The 21,291-nt window shown below is 44.7% G+C and overlaps 1 protein-coding gene across 2 annotated transcripts in view; it reads right to left on the minus strand.

The window, feature by feature from the left end:
* ITPR3 (inositol 1,4,5-trisphosphate receptor type 3) overlaps positions 1-21,291 on the minus strand; it is an 825,364-nt gene that overhangs the window by 423,506 nt on the left and 380,567 nt on the right. For both annotated transcript variants that reach the window (XM_077295501.1, XM_077295502.1), the window contains 3 exons: positions 15,276-15,405; positions 14,184-14,241; positions 13,930-14,092 (listed from right to left, as the gene is read on the minus strand). In XM_077295501.1, coding sequence (XP_077151616.1) covers positions 13,930-14,092; positions 14,184-14,241; positions 15,276-15,405 — 351 coding nt within the window. The remainder of the gene's footprint in view (positions 1-13,929; positions 14,093-14,183; positions 14,242-15,275; positions 15,406-21,291) is intronic.

Below are 21,291 nucleotides of genomic sequence, written 5' to 3' on the forward strand. Positions count from 1 at the left end.
ATGGCCTAGTTCAAATAAGCATCCAAGGAATGAAATAGTAAAGTAGTGGTGACACAAGTTTGGTCAGGAATCAGACTATGAAAGAGGAATAATCATACAAGGAGCTGTAATACAAAGCAATTACTGACATTATGATAACACTGGCCCACTGACCCAGAAATCTATCATGCTACTGGTTATGGTTATTGATTCTGCTGACCTGCCCTGCCATAGGCTAGTCAGCAAGACCTAAATAGAATACATAGTGATACATCTAAGTGGCTGATGTTAAAGGGAACTTGTCACCAGCTTTGTCATATATCAACGAAAGCTATGACCTTACTCAGCGCCTGTACTGCCATGCATAAATGCTTATGCAATCCCCTGAACACAAAAAACCTTTTTAAGGTCTCCCACGCTGTATGGTAACCCAGTCGGTCAGGTCCAATGGGCGTGGTTTCGGATCTCTCGATCCCTCCCCTGGCTGCTGCTCACCGTCCTCCTTCTTAAATTATAGTGGCTGATGCCTCGCATCATCCACATTGCTGGGCAAAATCTCACACCTGCGCACAGAAATTGTGACTCGCGCTTGCACACTATGCTTTGCCCTACTGCGGGGGCATGCACACTTACAGTGGGGAAAAAAGTATTTAGTCAGTCAGCAATAGTGCAAGTTCCACCACTTAAAAAGATGAGAGGTGTCTGTAATTTACATCATAGGTAGACCTCAACTATGGGAGACAAACTGAGAAAAAAAAATCCAGAAAATCACATTGTCTGTTTTTTTATCATTTTATTTGCATATTATGGTGGAAAATAAGTATTTGGTCAGAAACAAACAATCAAGATTTCTGGCTCTCACAGACCTGTAACTTCTTCTTTAAGAGTCTCCTCTTTCCTCCACTCATTACCTGTAGTAATGGCACCTGTTTAAACTTGTTATCAGTATAAAAAGACACCTGTGCACACCCTCAAACAGTCTGACTCCAAACTCCACTATGGTGAAGACCAAAGAGCTGTCAAAGGACACCAGAAACAAAATTGTAGCCCTGCACCAGGCTGGGAAGACTGAATCTGCAATAGCCAACCAGCTTGGAGTGAAGAAATCAACAGTGGGAGCAATAATTAGAAAATGGAAGACATTCAAGACCACTGATAATCTCCCTCGATCTGGGGCTCCACGCAAAATCCCACCCCGTGGGGTCAGAATGATCACAAGAACGGTGAGCAAAAATCCCAGAACCACGCGGGGGGACCTAGTGAATGAACTGCAGAGAGCTGGGACCAATGTAACAAGGCCTACCATAAGTAACACACTACGCCACCATGGACTCAGATCCTGCAGTGCCAGACGTGTCCCACTGCTTAAGCCAGTACATGTCCGGGCCCGTCTGAAGTTTGCTAGAGAGCTTTGGATGATCCAGAGGAGTTTTGGGAGAATGTCCTATGGTCTGATGAAACCAAACTGGAACTGTTTGGTAGAAACACAACTTGTCGTGTTTGGAGGAAAAAGAATACTGAGTTGCATCCATCAAACACCATACCTGCTGTAAAGCATGGTGGTGGAAACATCATGCTTTGGGGCTGTTTCTCTGCAAAGGGGCCAGGACGACTGATCCGGGTATATGAAAGAATGAATGGGGCCATGTATCATGAGATTTTGAGTGCAAACCTCCTTCCATCAGCAAGGGCATTGAAGATGAAACGTGGCTGGGTCTTTCAACATGACAATGATCCAAAGCACACCGCCAGGGCAACGAAGGAGTGGCTTCGTAAGAAGCATTTCAAGGTCCTGAAGTGGCCTAGCCAGTCTCCAGATCTCAACCCTATAGAAAACCTTTGGAGGGAGTTGAAAGTCCGTGTTGCCAAGCGAAAAGCCAAAAACATCACTGCTCTAGAGGAGATCTGCATGGAGGAATGGGCCAACATACCAACAACAGTGTGTGGCAACCTTGTGAAGACTTACAGAAAACGTTTGACCTCTGTCATTGCCAACAAAGGATATATTACAAAGTATTGAGATGAAATTTTGTTTCTGACCAAATACTTATTTTCCACCATAATATGCAAATAAAATGATAAAAAAACAGACAATGTGATTTTCTGGATTTTTTTTTCTCAGTTTGTCTCCCATAGTTGAGGTCTACCTATGATGTAAATTACAGACGCCTCTCATCTTTTTAAGTGGTGGAACTTGCACTATTGCTGACTGACTAAATACTTTTTTGCCCCACTGTATGTTTTCGGCTCTGCACACAGTAGGGTAAAGTGTAGTGTGCAGGCATAAACCACAATTTCTGTGCGCAGGCACGAGATTTTGCCCAGCAATATGGATGATGCCAGCATCATCCATGTCAATTAGGGAAGGGGGACAGCGAGCAGCAGTCAAGGGGGGAAGGATGGATAAGCCCAAAACCACTCCCATCAGATCGGACTGTCTGGACTACCAAACAAAAATGTTTTTGGGAAGTATACAGGAGGAGTCAGGGGGTTATATAAGCATTTATGGAATGCAGCACAGGCTGAATAACGTGATAGTTTTAGGTGATATATGACAAAACTGGTGACAGGTTTCCTTTAAAGAAGTGGGATTGGCTGGGTAGTCTGTGGGCTTCCCATAATGGAAAGAGACAGAAGGGGACATTAATGAGGCTGATCAGTATAACTTGATTGGTGATATGAATTGAGTAGGCACTGTAATGAGGTGAGGTGAGTATATGACAACATTCCACAAAAGGCAGAAAATGATTTGCCAACTTATCAGACATGAGGCATTATGGCACAATTTGTTCTAACAATAAAAAATAATCTAACAAGTACAACCTCTATTCCAAAAAAAGTTTGGCTGCTATGTAAACAAAACAAAGAAACAAAAGTGCAGTGATTTGGAAATCTCTTATAGCCATGTTTTAATCATTCACCGCATCAGAACATAGAACATGAGTCAGAAGTTGAAAGTTAGACATTTTTTCATTTAATTTGAAAGAAATAGATATTGATGACAGCAACACATCTAAAAAAAAGTTGTGAATGGGTTATGTCAGGATCATGAGATATTTGATTGTCTATTATCACGCACACTGAGCTCTGCTACATCCAAGAGCTGAGGACAGACACATGCTGCAGATTCGACCACCCTTCTTTTCTCTGCCTGCCAGCATGCTGAAATTCTAAGCCAATCTTCCTCCCTCCCCCTCCCTCAGGAATGTCTTTGTTTGCAACTGTGAAGCCGAAAGTAAAGAGTAGCAAAGCATGGCAATTCCTTTGTGTAGTTTCAGTGGTCCTTTAAGACCAAATCTATCCAAACAGGTTAGTCACAGAAATAGGCTGTTCATATTTCCGGAAACCGCAGGGACAGGGCTCATAACTGGTGGGGTTGGGGAGCCCAGCGCTTAGCCGAAAGTGAGAAACGCATTATTGCTTAACTGGGGCTCCTAGCCAAAATGTGTTTCCACTTAAATTAACCTTCAGGACGCGCTGAGCATAGTCATAACTTGGTCTTTCTGCTACGAGGTTCATACTCCAAAATATGTGTAAAAATGGCTTTTCATAATGTTAAGAAAGGGGAGTATTCAGCCTCTGAGTGAGGTCACCACAGGGGGAGTGCCTTGGTTTTGGGCACGGAGTTAAGTGAGTGAGACATCAGTCTTCCCCAGTCTTTTGTCCAAGGAACGAGCTGAGAGCCCGATCTGTCATGAACTGGGATATATGCCCTTCCCCGGCAGCACATGGTCAGCCATGATATGAAAGAACCATAAGTCGATTTTCTTCTGTTAATCCCTTTTTATTCGTAATTGTACTGCACATACGATACTTGTCTTCTTTTATAATATCCTTTTACCTTTTTGAAAACACTGCCTACCTTTTTGGAGTAAAATACAGTTAGGTCCATATATATTTGGACAGAGACAACATTTTTCTAATTTTGGTTATAGACATTACCACAATGAATTTTAAACAAAACAATTCAGATGCAGTTGAAGTTCAGACTTACAGCTTTCATTTGAGGGTATCCACATTAAAATTGGATGAAGGGTTTAGGAGTTTCAGCTCCTTAACATGTGCCACCCTGTTTTTAAAGGGACCAAAAGTAATTGGACAATTGACTCCAAGGCTATTTCATGTACAGGTGTGATCAATCCCTTCGTTATGTCATTCTCAATTAAGCAGATAAAAGGCCTGGAGTTGATTTGAGGTGCGGTGCTTGCATTTGGAAAGTTTTGCTGTGAAGTAAACATGTGGTCAAAGGAGCTCTCCATGCAGGTGACACAAGCCATCCTTAAGCTGCAAAAACAGAAAAAAACCATCCGAGAAATTGCTACAATATTAGGAGTGGCAAAATCTACAGTTTGGTACATCCTGAGAAAGAAAGAAAGCACTGGTGAACTCATTAATGCAAAAAGACCTGGGCGCCCACGGAAGACAACAGTGGGGGATGATCGCAGAATAATCTCCATGGTGAAGAGAAACCCCTTCACAACAGCCAACCAAGTGACCAACACTCTCCAGGAGGTCGGCGTATCAATATCCAAATCTACCATAAAGAGAAGACTGCATGAAAGTAAATACAGAGGGTTCACTGCACGGTGCAAGCCACTCATAAGCATCAAGAATAAAAAGGACAGACTGGACTTAGCTAAAAAAATCTAAAAAAGCCAGCACAGTTCTGGAAGAACATTCTTTGGACAGATGAAACCAAGATCAACCTCTACCAGAATGATGGAAAGAGAAAAGTATGGCGAAGGCGTGGTACAGCTCATGATCCAAAGCATACCACATCATCTGTAAAACACGGTGGAGGCAGTGTGATGGCTTAGGCATGCATGGCTGCCAGTGGCACTGGGTCACTAGTGTTTATTGATGATGTGACACAGGACAGAAGCAGCCGAATGAATTCTGAGGTATTCAGAGCCATTCTGTGTGCTCAGATCCAGCCAAATGCAGCCAAACTGATTGGTCGTCGGTTCATACTACAGATGGACAATGACCCAAAACATAAGGCCAAAGCAACCCAGGTGTTTATTAAAGCAAAGAAGTGGAATATTCTTGCATGGCCAAGTCAGTCACCTGATCTCAACCAATTGAGCATGCATTTCACTTGTTAAAGACTAAACTTCAGACAGAAAGGCCCACAAACAAACAGCAACTGAAAACCACCACAGTGAAGGCCTGGCAGAGCATCAAAAAGGAGGAAACACAGCGTCTGGTGATGTCCATGAGTTCAAGACTTCAGGCAGTCATTGCCAACAAAGGGTTTTCAACCAAGTACTAGAAATGAACATTTTTTTTTTAAATTATTGAATCTGTCCAATTACTTTGGGTCCCTTTAAAAACAGGGTGGCACATGTTAAGGAGCTGAAACTCCTAAACCCTTAATCCAATTTCAATGTGGATACCCTCAAATGAAAACTGAAAGTCTGAACTTCAAGTGCATCTGAATTGCTTTGTTTAAAATTCATTGTGGTAATGTCTATAACCAAAATTAGAAAAATGTTGTCTCTGTCCAAATATATATGGACCTAACTGTATATAAAATTACTACCTTCATTTCTCCTTGCTCTATAATGTACTGTCACGACCTCTGAAGTGAATTACGCTATTAATTTGGGTTGGCTCTGGACCGTTATTAATTAAGAAATTGGAGCAGATGGCAGCGGATTTGTCCTGTGAGTTCGGGAAACCTGGTAGCGATGGACGGCGTTGATAATTATTGTTCCCGCCCGAATGGGAGGAGTTATAGTGCCCTCGCTGCAGCGTGCCCATTAGCCAGTACAAAGTAAGGTAGCCTTTCTGGCGACTAATTATCCTAGGTGCAGTACCCTGTCTGACCTGAGGGTAAAGGGGGCGCCAGAGAGCTGCAAGTTCCAAACCGGAACTGAGAAGTGGAATATAGATTAATCCCCTTCAGAAAGAACTGGGCAACCAAACAACCCTGGTTCATGACATAATGGTGTGAGCGGTGGGGATGATAAAGTTATCCTCCCTGTGATTCGTGACATATTGGTGGCAGCGCAGTGGTATCATAGAGCATTAGTGATCTGGTTTGAGCAATCATTCCTAAAAACTTGCACAGTTCTTGAAAGGACTGAGCAAAAAAGTTTTGGAGAACGAACTCAGTGTTTACTAGTCCTAAGGCAACTGTGTGTATAGTGATTACCCCCTCCCTTTTCTTCGTTTTTCTGTCCTATCTTTTATTTGGCAATCATGGTCATGCTGGGAGAAACCTTTTATAAGAAGCAGACCAAGGATACTCTTACTGTCTTGTGCATGTCGAAGCAGATTGACTTTGCGGGCAAAAACAAAGACCAACTGATAACGGATCTGGTGCAATGGGAAGCCGCTCAAGACCGCTCTCCGAGCGCAGTGGACGCAGAAGACAGCACAAGGGAAAATAGTGCTGCAGCAGAGGTCCAAACACTGAATGCCAGCCCTACTTGCAACCAGGGCAAGCTGAGCGGGAGCACCAGCTGGAGTTAGTCCGACTCCAGGGGCCGAGGTCGTCCCAGTGCAGCGGCGAGCCCAACAGCGCTCAGATCCCTAAACCCCGGCCCGAGCACTTTCCTGTGATGGAAAAGGATGGGGACTGGGACACTTTTCTGAGGGTCTTTGAGAAGGACTGCAGACAGTACCGGCTGCCTGAGAACCAATGGGCCCGATACCTGACCCTAGGGCTAAAAGGCAAAGCTCTGGAGGCATTTGCTTCTCTCCCACCAGACCAAGAAGAAGACTATGAGGCCAATAAGCAGGCCCTGATAACAAAGTAACAGCTAACACCTGAGGTTTACCGTAGAAAGTTTCAGAACCTCCAACGTGGCTCACAAGACAGTTACAGAGATGTGGCGCACGGACTCGGGACCCACTTTGACCAGTGGACCCAAGGACTGTCAGTGACCACCTTTGCACAGCTGCGGGACCAGATGATCAAAGACCAGTTCTTACATCTTTGCCTAGCTGAGGTGTGACAGTTTGTGATGGACCGAGAGCCCAAAGACGTGACAAAAGCAGTGCAGATTGCCGATGCCTGTGAGGCCAAATGTAAATCGGAAGTGCGGAAGCCAGTCACTGCCAGCTGGAGAGGGGGTAAGCCTGCAACCAACCCTAGTTCCCCTGCCAGCCGACTCACCAGAGGTTCTGACCCCGTTGCTAGCAGCATGAGACCTACCACCGACCTTCGCCAGTGTTTTTTCCTGCAAACTGACTGGTCATATCAGCATCCACTGTCCAGAGAAGCAGAAGAATTCCCCAGCCAAGGCCACAGGGCCTAAAGGCCCCGTCACACATAGCGAGATCGCTAGCGAGATCGCTGCTGAGTCACAAGTTTTGTGACGCAACAGCGACCTCAGTAGTGATCTCGCTATGTGTGACACGTACCAGCGACCCGACCCCTGCTGCGAAATCGCTGGTCGTGTCGGAATGGCCTGGACCTTTTTTTGGTCGTTGAGGTCCCGCTGACATCGCTGAATCGGTGTGTGTGACACCGATCCAGCGATGTCTTCACTGGTAACCAGGGTAAACATCGGGTTACTAAGCGCAGGGCCGCGCTTAGTAACCCGATGTTTACCCTGGTTACCAGCATAAATGTAAAAAAAAACAAACAGTACATACCATCTGATGTCCGTCAGGTCCCTTGCTGTCTGCTTCCTGCTCTGACTGAGTGCCGCCGTACAGTGAGAGCACAGCACAGCAGTGACGTCACCGCTGCGCTCTGCTCTCACTGTACGGCGGCACTCAGTCAGAGCAGGAAGCAGATGGCAAGGGACCTGACGGACATCAGATGGTGAGTATGTACTGTTTGTTTTTTTTGGTAACCAGGGTAAACATTGGGTTACTAAGCGCGGCCCTGCGCTTAGTAACCCGATGTTTACCCTGGTTACCCGGGTGCTGCAGGGGGACTTCGGCATCGTTGAAGACAGTTTCAACGATGCCGAAGTCGTTCCCCTGATCGTTGGTCGCTGGAGAGAGCTGTCTGTGTGACAGCTCCCCAGCGACCACACAACGACTTACCAACGATCACCACCAGGTCGTATCGCTGGTCGTGATCGTTGGTAAATCGCTATGTGTGACGGGGCCTTAAGGCAGCAGTTCTTTTGGTGAGTGGGGCGGTTGGCAGGATGTATGACACCAAGGTTGAACGAACACTCATCCAACCTGAACTGGCGGCCCCTGAAGAGATTATTCTGGGGAAAACCCAGACTGTCACCGGGATTGGGGGCATCCGTTGTTCCCTGCCAATGGCCCAGGTGTATATAGATTGGGGTGCCTGGAGCGGGGTGAAGGAAGTGGGGCTGTCCAACAACTTGCCCACTGATATTTTATTGGGGACTGATTTGGGGAGGATGGTTGCATATTATGTCCCTGACTCCCCTCCCCAACCGAATGCTGATGATAGCAATGGGAAATTGCATGTGTTACCTGACAATGCTTTACCGATTAATAATGTACCTGCTAATCATTTTTCTGAAAATGCCGAGGGTAATACTGATGATGCTGATGATGAAAATGTGCATGTTTTACCTGCTAACCATTTATTTCCTAAGGATGATGTGTTCACAGGTGCAGGAGTACTCAGCCACGTCACTCTGCGGGGTAGGATGGCTGACGAACCCCTAACAGAAGCAAGCGATGGTGCTAAAGGGAATGGGGAGATGCATGGGAACCGTGAAGAAGGTGATGCCATGCAACTGACCAGTGCCACAGAGGAAGGTAACTGCCCAATAAGTAGCACTGCTCCTGAGATGTTGGGGGTGGATAGTGAGGTAGTACACATAGCAGCGCCGGCTGATGTGTCTGTGGAAATCCCCGGGGAGAGAGCTTACGTAGCTGCTGTCACCCGCAGTCAGAGTGCCCGGAACGCGGATAACGTTCAGCCTCCTGGACCCTCCTCAGTCACAGGGGTGACTGAACCAGAGATGGACCCAGAGCAGGTCCCTGAGGGTTCCCGTCACTTCTGGCTGCCCCAAGCTAGAAGTTCTAGGCTGCTCTGCACTCAGATGCAAGACTAGAGAATTTGATGCACCTCACTGAGACACCCATCTCCGTGACTGAGGGTGTTCTGGGAATGAGGGAGGTTGTACCGGGAGACAGTACCCGGAAAATCCCAAAAGGAGTGGTTGAGGGAAAGACAGCTGGTTGTCCTGTATCAATTCAGCGGTGATTTGTTGCGGATTGCCCATGAGATCCCACTCACTGGACACTGGGCGATTAGCAAAACTAAGGCCTGGCTGTCTCAACACTTCTATTGGCCCAAGATGGGTACAGATGTGACAAACCACTGCCGCTCCTGTATCACCTGCCAAAGAGTGGGGAACGGGGCCTGCTCTTAAGGCTCCCCTGATCCCTTTGCCAGTGATAGAGGAGCATTTTCAGAGGATTGCGGTGGACATTGTGGGCCCGCTGGCCTTCCCCAGCAGCTCTGGAAAGCAAAACGTCCTCACTGTAGTAGATTACGCTACCCGGTACCCAGAGGCAGTGGCTTTGTCCTCAACTAGGGCGAATAAGGTGGCGGATGCACTGTTGGCCATCTTTTCATGGGTAGGATTTCCCAGGGAGATGCTTGCAGATCAAGGGACCCAATTCATGTCTCACCTAATGAAGTCTCTCTGTAACAGAATGCAGATGAAGTGTCTGGTATCGAGTGCGTATCACCCACACACCAATGGTTTGTGTGAGTGGTTCAACGGTACCCTCAAACAGATGCTACGCATGCTGGTTGAGACCCAAGGACGTGTCTGGGAGCGGTACCTCCCACACCTACTATTCGCTTACTGAGTGGTTCCGCAGGCCTCGACGGGGTTGTCCCCATTCGAGCTCCTGTACAGCAGGCGAGTCCGGGGACCCCTTGGGTTGGTAACGGAATCCTGGGAAGAGGAGCCGAACCCTTCTGAAGTGTCCATAATGGAGAAGGTCATGCACTTCTGTGACAAAATGCAAACCTTGATGCAGTTGGTGCATGACAACATGACGCAGGCTCAAGCTGATCAGAAACACTGGTACGACCAGAACGCCCGGGAGCGGACCTGCAGGGTGGGTCAAAAGGTGTGGGTGCTGGTCCCCGTACCATAGGATAAGCTTCAGGCAGCCTGGGAAGGCCTGTACCATGTCCCCCAACAGCTGAACCCAGTCACCTATGTGGTCACGCTTGACAACGCTCGGGGTAGGTGAAAGGCCTTTCACATCAATATGATGAAGGCTCATCACGAACGTGAAGCCTATGTCCTACCGGTCAGCAGCCTGCCTGAAGACGGGGAGGAAAACCCCCTCCTGGACATGCCGGGCCAAACCATGGCCGGTGGGTCCATCGAGGACGTGGAGGTAAGCGCCCTGTTAACCGAACCGACTTGGAAGGACTGAGTTAGCGGTCCACGAGGTGGACACTGGAAATCATGCCCCACTATGGCGAACACCCTATCCGATCTCTGACGAGGTGCAGCAGGTGATGCACCAGGAGATCGATGAGATGTTACAGCTGGGGGTGATTCAATGATCCAAAAGAGCATGGGCCTCACCTGTAGTTCTCATGCAAAAGAAGGATCGGACCACCCGGTTCTGCGTGGACTACAGGGGGCTTAACGCCATCACAGCCTCTGACGCGTACTCAATACCGCACATCGAGGAGCTGCTTGAGCGGTTAGCTGGCGCCAAATATCTGTCCATAATGGATCCGAGTCGGGGATACTGGCAGATTCCCCTGAGCCCCGAGGTGCAGCAGAAATCCGCCTTTATCACACCCTTCGGACTGTACGAGTCCACGGTCATGCCCTGCCACTTTCCAGCGGATGGTCAACCACCTGCTTCAGGGACTGGAGAAGTACGCGGTGGCATACTTGGATGACATTGCCATCTTCAGTTCCTCCTGGGATGAACACCTACAGCATCTTCAGGAGGTGCTCAGGCGAATTCACCAAGCAGGTCTGACCATCAAGCTGGGAAAGTGCCAGATGGGCATGAGAGAGGTCCACTACCTGGGACACCGGGTAGGCAGGGGCTCCATGAGGCCAGAGCAAGGCAATGCAGATTGCTTGTCCCGCCGGGGCGAACCTGCCGAGATGCGCATGGAGGAGTACCGAGAAGTCCTGCCTCCATAGCGCAGTCCAAAGGGGGAGGTGTCAGGAACATGAGGTATTGTCTATTATCACGCACACTGAGCTCTGCTACATCCAAGAGCTGAAGACAGACACACGCTGCAGATTCGACCCCCCTTTTCTCTGCCTGCCAGCACGCTGAAATTCTAAGCCAATCTTTTTCCCCCCTCCCTCAGGAATGTCTTTGTTTGCAACTGTGAAGCCAAAAGTAAAGAGTAGCAAAGCATGGCAATTCCTTTGTGTAGCTTCAGTGGTCCTTTAAGACCAAATCTATCCAAACAGAATAGTCACAGAAATAGGCTGTTCATAATTCCGGAAACCGCAGGGACAGGGCTCATAACTGGTAAGGTTGGGGAGCCCAGTGCTTAGGCTACTTTCACATTTCCGTTTATTGCAATCCGTCACAATGCGTTGTTTTGTGAAAAAAACACATCCTGCAAAGTTGCCCACAGGATTTCACATACACTTGTATTACCGACGCATCGCGACGTATGGACACACGTGCACTGGATGCGTCAGTATTTGGCAGGCCGTCGTATTGAAAAAAACGTTCAAAGGAACGTTTTTTCGTACCTTGTGTCCTGCATTTTTTACTGCGCATGCCCGGCCGGAACTCCACCCTCTCCTCCATGGGACTTTACAATGGGCAGCGGACACGTTGAAACACTGCGTCCGCTGCTCACGTCACTCACAAATTCACATACTTCAGTCGGTACATCGCGCCGACGCTTGGCGACGGCCGAGTACCAACGGAAATGTGAAAGAAGCCTTAGCCAAAAGTGAGAAACGCATTACTGCTTAACTGAGGCTCCTAGCCAAAACGTGTTTCCACTTAATTTAACCTTCAGGATGTGCTGAGCATAGTGATAACTTTGTCTTTCTGTTACGAGGTTCATACGCCAAAATATGTAAAAATGGCTTTTCATAATGTTAAGAAAGGGGAGTATTCAGCCTCTGAGTGAGGTCACTACATGGGAGGTGCCTTGGTTTTGGGCACGGAAATAAGCGAGTGAGACATCAGTCTTCCCCAGTCTTTTGTCCAAGGAACGAGCCGAGAGTCTGATCTGTCATGAACTGGGATATATACCCTTCCCCCGCAGCACATGGTCAGCCATGATATGAAAGAACCGTAAGTCGATTTTCTTCTGTTAATGCCTTTTTATTTGTAAGACGATACTTGTCTTCTTTTATAATATCCCTTAACCCTTTTGTAAACACTGCCTACTTTTTTGGAGTAAAATATATAAAATTACTAGCTTCGTTTCTCCTTGCTCTATAACATACTGTCACATCCTCTGAAGTCAATTACGCTATTAATTTGGGTTGGCTCCGGACCCATGATTAATTAATAAATCGGAGCTGGTGGCAACGGATTTGTCCTGTGCATTTGGGAGACCTGGTAGCGACGGATGGTGTTGATAATTATTGTTCCCGCCCGAGTAGTTATATCACCCTCGCTGCAGCATGCCCATTAGCCAGTACAAAGTAAGGCAGCCTTTCTGGCGACTAATTATCCTAGGTGCAGTACCCTGTCTGACCTGAGGGTAAAGGGGGCGCCAGAGAGCTGCAAGTTCCAAACCGGAACAGGGAAGTGGGATATAGATAAGTCCCCTTCAGAAAGAACTGGGCAACCAAACAACCCCGGTTCATTACATATTGGTGTGAGCGGTGGGGATGATAAAGTTATCCTCCCTGTGATTCGTGACACATTAACAAAAGGCTTGAAAAGTAAATGCTACCAATGGAAAACAGCTGGCTGGTCAGTTTTTAAATAAGCCACATGATTGTGTAGAAAAGTAACATGTTAGATAGGCAGAGTCTCTCAGAAGTAAAGATGGTCAGAGGTTCATAAATCTGTGAACAAATTGTGGAACATTTCCAGAAAAATGTTCTCCTTTGTAAAATTGCAAAGTATCTGAATAACCACCATCTACAGTGATGTCATCAAAAGATTCAGTAGACACTAATGTGCACAAGGGACAAAGATGACGATCAATATTGGAAGCTCGTGATCTACGGGCCATCAGGGGGCACTGCTTTAAAACAGGCATGATTCGGTCATTCAAATCAATGCCTGGACTAGGCAATATTTCCGGAAATCATTGTCTGTGAGCACAGTTCGGCATGAAATCCACAAATGCAAGTTAAAGCTCTATTACGCACAGAAAAGTCACATATCAAGACAATCCAAAAAAGCTGCTGTCTTTGTGTGTCTAGAAATCACTATCAATGCTGAGAGATTTTAGAACGACATGTGCTCTCATATGGACAATTTCAACTTCAGGGAAGAACTTACATATTTCAGCAAGACAATGCTAAGCCACATATTGCATCCATCACTACAGCATGGCTTCATATAAGACTTCAGGTGATGAACTGTCCACCTGTAGTCCAGCTTTTCCACCAATAGAAAACATTTGGTGCATTATGAAACTAAATATCCTACAAAGTTGACCCAAAACTATTGAGCAACTAGTATCCTACAGACAAGAATGGGACAACATTCCCAAAACTCTAGCAATTGTCTCCTCACTTCCCAGATATTTACAGACTGTTGTAAAAAGAGAGGATGACACTACACAATGGTAGATATGGCCTGTCCCTACTTTTTGGAGATGTGTTGCTGCCATCAATTTGCAAATGACTTAATTTTTTTAAAATGAAATAGAAAAATGTCTAGCTTTCAACTTCTGATCAGTGTCCTATGTTCTGATGTGGTGAATAAAATATGGCTGTAAGAAATTTCCAAATCATTGCATTGTTTTCTTTCCGTTTTACACAGAGTCCCAACTTTTTTGGAATTGAGGCTGAATAGCAGTGTTGAACTTTCTGTTTTATCCTCTGATAACTTCTGCTCAGTTATTGATACCTGTTTGAAGGTGTGCAGCACTTCTTGTCGTTGGCTAAAATGCTTGAAGAGAAGCTGCAGAGATCCCGAGATTAAAGCTGGATAGTCATTCATAGTCAGTTGTATGAGTACTCGCAGAAACATTCTGCCACCTTCATCGTCCACCTCCAACATGGAATTCTTCCTGCAGTAATATAAACAGAACTCTATAAGGCACCGATGAAGCAGATAATACTTCTGGATTACCAACTTTTTTAAATGCAAGTGACTCTTACCCTACACAAAACATAGCTTCTGCTTGTTCTCCAATGCGCTCTAGATTTAGAGTAGCATCTGTGAAAGTCAGAACAGTAACATATTTATAATTATCACAAACTATAATACTAGAACCTATATTACCAAATAACCTCCCATTTTGGAAAGTATATTACATATGACTATCTGTCAAGTGTTGGCTTATAGCACTGAATGACTATTACATGACTTTAAATTTGCTGCAAACAAACCAACATCTAAGCAGACCCACTCCTCTCTAACCATGCATGCAATCATAACTGAGAGTGCATTATTGTTTATTGTAATAGTGGCATGGGGACACGTTTCTGGGGAAAAAACCCTGATGCCAGTTAATGTATCCCTTGCTTGTTCCTTCTATCCAATAAAAGTATACAAAGGAAGCATCAAAGACATGACATTGTAAGCATAATCTTCCAAAGCATAATGATACTAATAAGGATGCTGTTTGTGGGATGAAAGACTGATAACTATTACCAACTACATGGAACTATTTGCATAATGCGTGGCTCTTTGTCCAGGTTAGGCCCCATTCATATTACGCTTTTCTGAATATTTGTCAGTGGAATCCATTAGAGACATACGCCAATAAGCTTTCAAACAGATTTTATGACATATATGCTAAACGGATGCCATTACATCATGTGTGTAATGGATATCTAATCATGTAATCTGTTAACTATAGGCTATAATGGCATTTGTTGAAAAACCTATTAGAAAACATATGATGTCATTATAGCCTATAGGTGATGGATGACACTGTTAGGCAACTATCACATCCTCCATTTAACATCCATTTCAGGACGTTTTCCTGGTGTATATGTTAAACATAAGCTTATGTGTGCTCCTGTCTTTGATCTGTGATAGCTGTTGGCCAATCTCACAGGTTAGCACAATTTCAATCTAATGTGTGATGACAGTTAACACTACCAATTTAGCACATATTAACTAAATGGGTGAGCAATGCATCTATGTGGTATCTTAGTATTTTTGGAGTTACTACTACAAAAAAGCAGCTTCTATTTATTTTAACTATTTTGGCAATTTTATCCAGTTATTTGTATCTGCTTTACTTGTATTATCAAAGGTAGGAGCTGTCCCATCTGCTGCAGTATCTTGCATAGGGAAAACTTCAACAAACTCCTTCTTGAAGACAGAGAGTAAAAAAGATATCCTATAATCCAGTCGTACATTCAGGATAAACTGCAAAGAAAAAAACCAAATCATTAAACCACAAAGAACGAAAGTGCAAGTAACCATGATGAACCTAGATTAATGTCATTAAAAGAATGAACAGATAAAAGCAAAGACCTTAAAGCACCCCATTATCAGGCTGATAATGATGAAGAAAAAGACCAGCTCACCGATATCAATGTCAGCAAGATCCTGTACCATGCACGGTGTCTTTGTTTGGGTACAATGGAAACAGCAGACGAAGATGATCCAGCTCCACAGGGTAAAACCTTTTCTTCATTAGTGAAAGAATAAAAATCCAGTAGTGAAGGTAAAAACATACCATGTCATAACTAAAAACCACAAAGTCCATAGTTCAGTGGTCAGATGACCAACCAGGTGATCAACGATCTACCCTTTCTCATGGGTGGATAACACCAAAAACGAGTAGATTGCCCCTGGACAGTTATCTGACCACCGTACTATAGACTTTGTACGTGTTTTTTGGCTATGCCATGTTATGTTTTTACCCTCACTACTGGATTTATATTCTTTCACTAATAAAGCAAAGGTTTCACCCCATGGTCTTGGATCTTCTTCCTCTGATAGTACCAGCTGAACATATGTGTATAGGGACCTCCTGATCTCCACAACAGCAAGTTTTACCACCCCCTCCCATTTTGGCAGCACCAACTAGATATATCTGTATGACCTCCTGAATTCAACTGATGGTGTTGGGGAATGGAAGTTATATAGATGGTATATAGCATACTTGACATATAGGTCCATATTTACCTTATGTATAAGTGTATATTTGTACAGCATTGCATACAGATATTTGTTAACAATATTGATACTCCCATAACCTGCACTTTGAGGCATTTTTCCCTTGATGTTTTATTCTTGTTTTTTTAATAGGTAATAAATATAAATTTTATTTGATACCTTAGTTATGTGTCATGTTCATAGGTTTATATTGTTTGGTGGACACACACATATCTTTTTGTTTTTTGTGTTAACTGTAGTCTAACATGTTGATCCAGAGGAAGTCGAAAACCCCTTGAGGCAGATGTTAAATACCCCATATTAGGGGAAAAAATGCCTTTTCTACTCCACACTTGGCAATCAGACTAGTTCCCTGAATCAACGTCCCATTACAGAATCTAGTGCCCATAACTTGTAATATTGCAATTTTTAAAAAAGGCATCTCTGTACTTTCCCCTCATTTATTAGTACATTGTATTAAAATCACCCATAAGCCTTTGCTTTTCTAAAATGAATAACCCATTGTTTGATAACCTGTCACGGAATTGCAGTTCACACATTCCCTTAATAACCTTGGTTGCTCTTCTCTGCACCCGCTCTAATTCATGTCCTTCCTATATATTGGAGAAGAAAGCGATGTTCTTATCATCTATGCATCTGTTAATACATCCAATTTTTTTTTTTTTTTCATGGAAGCAGCTGCCTGGTTCTGGTCACTAATGCTGAGCTTGCCGTCCACCCAATTGTGAAGTCCAGCTCACCAATAATGCCTGAATCCAGTCCTGTCTGGTTCACTGATAGTGTTACTGCCAAAACACCCAACACTGGAAGCAAAGACGAATGATCTATCTTTATGATGCAAAAAAAAAAATCTTCTTTATTGGTACAAGGTAAAATTTGAAATAACATCCATATCGGCTAGAGACTTAAAAAATACAGATGTGTTTCTGGTGCATCAAGCACCTTTAGTCCGATATGGATATTATTTAAAATTTTAACACGTAGTGGCATGCAAATGTTTGGTGACCCCCTGGCCAAAATTACTGTTATTGTGAACATGAAGTTGAAGATGAAATGATCTCTAAAAGGCCTAAAGTTAAAGATGATACATTTCCTTTGTATTTTATAAAAAAAAAACAAAAAACAAACATATCCTTTATATTTAATAAATTACTTAATGAAAATGGTCTGACACAAAAGTTTGGGCACCCGGCATGGTTAATACATAGTAGCACCTGCATTTGAAAGTATCCCAGCTTGTAAACGCTTTTTGTGAGTCATCTTGCATGCACTGCTATTTTGAGGTCTAGCCACAGATTTTCAATGATGTACAGATCAGGGTACTGTGAGGGCCATTGTAAAAAAAAATCTTCAGCTTGCGCCTTTTGAAGCAGTCTATTGTGAATTTTGACATGTTTAGGATCATTATCTATTTGCAGAAGCCATCCTCTTTTTAACTTAACCGTTTTTACAGATGGTGTTATGTTTGCATCTACAATTTTCATTGTATCCATTCTTCCCACTACTAGTGAAATGTTCCGCATGCCATTGACTGCAACACAACCCCAAAGCATGACTTATCCATCTCCATGCTTTTTCTTTTAATCAGATAAATTTTTATTGAACATAAAACATTATAAACAGATATCATATATCCATATTACTTTTACATTTTCTTTTCATAAAGAAGTAAATTACCCCTAACCCAGTCTTCCCCCACCCCACCCCCAAGGAGACCAGTCTAGGAGCAAACAACATTGCAACCATAGTTAATGATTCAGTTAAGCTGCTTTCACACTTCCGTCTTATGGCCTACATCGCAATGCGTCGTTTTGGAGAAAAAACGCATCCTGCAAAGTTGCCCGCAGGATGCATTTTTTCTCCATAGACTTGAATTAGTGACGCATTGCGACGTATGGCTACACGTCCCATCCGTCGTGCAACAGATGCATTGTGTTTTGGCGGCCGCGACGCACAAAAAAATGTTCAATGTAACTATTTTTGTGCGATGGGTCCGCCATTTTCGACCGCGCATGCGCGGCCGAAACTCTGCCCCCTCCTCCCCGGAACTCACAATGGGCAGCGGATGCGTTGTAAAACTGCATCCGCTGCCCACGTTGTGCTAAATTTAGCACAATGTCCGTCGGTACGTCAGGCCGACGGTTTGCGACGGCCCCGTACCGACGGATGTGTGAAAGTAGCTTTAACTGTAAATTAAACTCTGCATTCTTGTATACTGGTACAACCTTAATAAGTTCTGCCCAACCACGGCTGCCATAGATAGTAAAATAAATCCAGCTTGTTTCCTTTTGATATAGATGCTTTTTTCCAGTTGAATTATATGGTCCATTTGAGCCATAAATTCCGGTCTGGATGGAGGCTCCTCTCTAATCCAATAATTAGCAATTAATTTCATTGCAACAAGCAATATTCTAGCAATTGCAATTTTAGTTGTACAGTCGGTCATTATTTCCTCCTTATATCCCAAAATACATACCAATGGATCACTAGGGACTACACACCCATACACCACTCCAATACGGTTTAGCACTACAATCCAAAAGGCTAGTCTAGGACACTGCCAGAGCCACTATACCTGCCTGAGATTGTGAACACCTTGGGCAGTCTGAGTTGGACTTCAGCCCCGCCCTGAACAACATATCAGGGGTTCGATATACCCTATTGATCACACATAATTGTGACTGTCTCCCAGGTTCACACATAGATAACTTAGGTACATACTCTAGAATAGATTCCCAGCTGTCATCAGCTATCCCCCCCAGATCTGTCTCCCACTTCCTTTTAGCTTTGCTAGGGTGATCTCTCAAGCAGGACACCATATACTTCCGATATTGCCCCCTTCGTTCCGCTATTTTTAAGTACAAAATCTAACAGGAGATCCGCTTGTATCTCTACTGGACTTCTTCCACTTTGGGATTGAAACACATGTTGAACCCTTTTATACTGATAAAGATTTAACCATGAGAACAGAAATTCTTCTTGTAACCTTTCATATGATTTAAGCTTCCTCTGAAAAATCAATTGATCTATCAACTTAATACTCACCTCCTTCCACTCACCAAATCCCTTCATATGGCTAAATTCCTGATCCAAGATGGGCGAGAAATTGGTGAACCCTGTTACCCCCCTAATCTGCTTAATTTTCTGCCATACCTTGTGAATAAGATTAATAGTATGGTATTGTGCCCCCAATTTTTGGAAAAGTGCCACCTCCAGAGCCATACTCTGCTAGGAATCCGTCCCTCCCCAAACATCTCCCCCCATCCTTTGAGGTGCTGGCATTGTGCAGATAGGAAATATATCCAGGGATTAGGGAGTGCTAGCCCCACCTCTTCCTTCCACCTCAGCAGTGTTTAATGATTAAGTGTCGGACTCTTTCCACCCCACACTAGTTCACCAAATAACAATTTTATCCTACGAAACCTACATAATGGAAGCCAAATAGGGGAGTTAAGTAATACATAAAATAACTGTGGCATTACAATCATTTTAAGGAGGTTCACTCTACACACCACCGATAGATGTAGCGGTCACGGCCAGTCCTTCTGCGGCCGTGCCTGCTGCCGGGACCACCGCCGCTCCCCCCGCTCATACTTACCCGCTGCGGCACGCTCCTCCTGCAGGCGCACGTCCTCTCCTTCATTCTTCTCCGCTCCCTGGTTCTCGTCGGGTGCACGTGCGCACCGCCCACTCCAGCACTTTCTATGTCTGATTTACAGGCGCTCTGTGATCCTGGAGGACCGTGACCCGGAAGTCCTTCAGCACTCCATGTATTTAAGGCGATTCCTTCCTCTGCTCCTTGCCTGTCTGTCATTTGTGCTTCTGTGACTCAGGTCCACCTTTGTCTTTGCACTGCCTGTTCTGAGTCTCCGCTCTGTCCAACCACTTCAGCTTCTCTGCCTTTCCCAGGCTTCCTTGTCTCCTTGTCCAGTCCTGCCTTCCCAGTGTCCGCTCTGTACTCTGTTAGTCTGGTGTCTCTGTCTTCTCCTGCTTCCTTTGTGTCTTCCCCTTCCCAGTGCTCCTTTGGTCTCGCCTGTACTCCTCTTACCAAACTGTACTTCATCTTACCCCCCTCTGTCCGTCCTACACCCAGCTTCTCTATTTTGTACCACCTACTACCTGTCTCAGAGTTCCAGCTTCTGCGGCAATAGTCTGCCCCTAACATACTTGTATAAGGGGTGGTCTACCTGGTCAGCTCACCCTAGGGAGGTTCGTTGTCGTGGATCTGCGGTTCCACTCCAGGTGTTCCAAAAGATCTCACAGTAGCTTATTCCACACTGAAATTTTAATACGTAATCTCTGCAGTAACGGGCCTAAATTTAGTTCCTCGAATCTTGTAAGTGGAAGAGCTATGTGGATCCCCAAGTATTTACATTTTTTAACTACCTTTAATTTGGTACATGTTTCCACCTCGCCACTACAATCATTATTTCCACCAACCAGCAAAGCACACGACTTGTCCCAATTAATCTTCAATCCCGAAATCTGTCCAAAACCCTCAATTAATTTCACTACATTTCTCAAAGACTCCCCAGAATCTCCCAAGAAAAGCAGGATACCATCGGCATAAAGGGCCACCTTCTCTTCAATTGTCCCACATATAAACCTCTTTACCTCTTGAGTACTCCTTATTTTAACAGCCAGTGGATCCAAAGCAAGGGCAAAAAGCATCGGGGACAACGGACACCCGTGTCTCGTACCTCTGAAAAGCAAAAAACTATCCGACAGTTTTTATTATTGACTCGGAGCGGAATACAACAATTTCACCCACTACCCAAACACTGGCCCAAACCCAAAGTCTATAAGACTCTGGCAACTGCGGGTCTTTTTCCGCTTTGGGGATAACCACAATAGTCTCCCTCATAGAAGCAGGCAGCATTCCCCTCTCCAACAACTCATTAAAGACCCCTAGCAATTTGGGTAAAAGTTCCTCACTAAGGACCTTATACACCTCAGCTGGGATGCCATTCCCCCTGAACTCTTCCTCTGAAAGCGGCTCATCCAACCAGTCTCTCTCCTCATTACTTAGTTTAGGCAATTCAACCTCCCCCAAAAACCTGTTTACCTCCCCTTCCACTTGCTGTGACTTTAGTTCATAAAGCCCACTATAAAAACCTATAAAAACTTGTT

This window comes from Ranitomeya variabilis, chromosome 3, assembly GCF_051348905.1.
Source record: "Ranitomeya variabilis isolate aRanVar5 chromosome 3, aRanVar5.hap1, whole genome shotgun sequence".
Lineage (NCBI taxonomy): Eukaryota > Metazoa > Chordata > Amphibia > Anura > Dendrobatidae > Ranitomeya > Ranitomeya variabilis.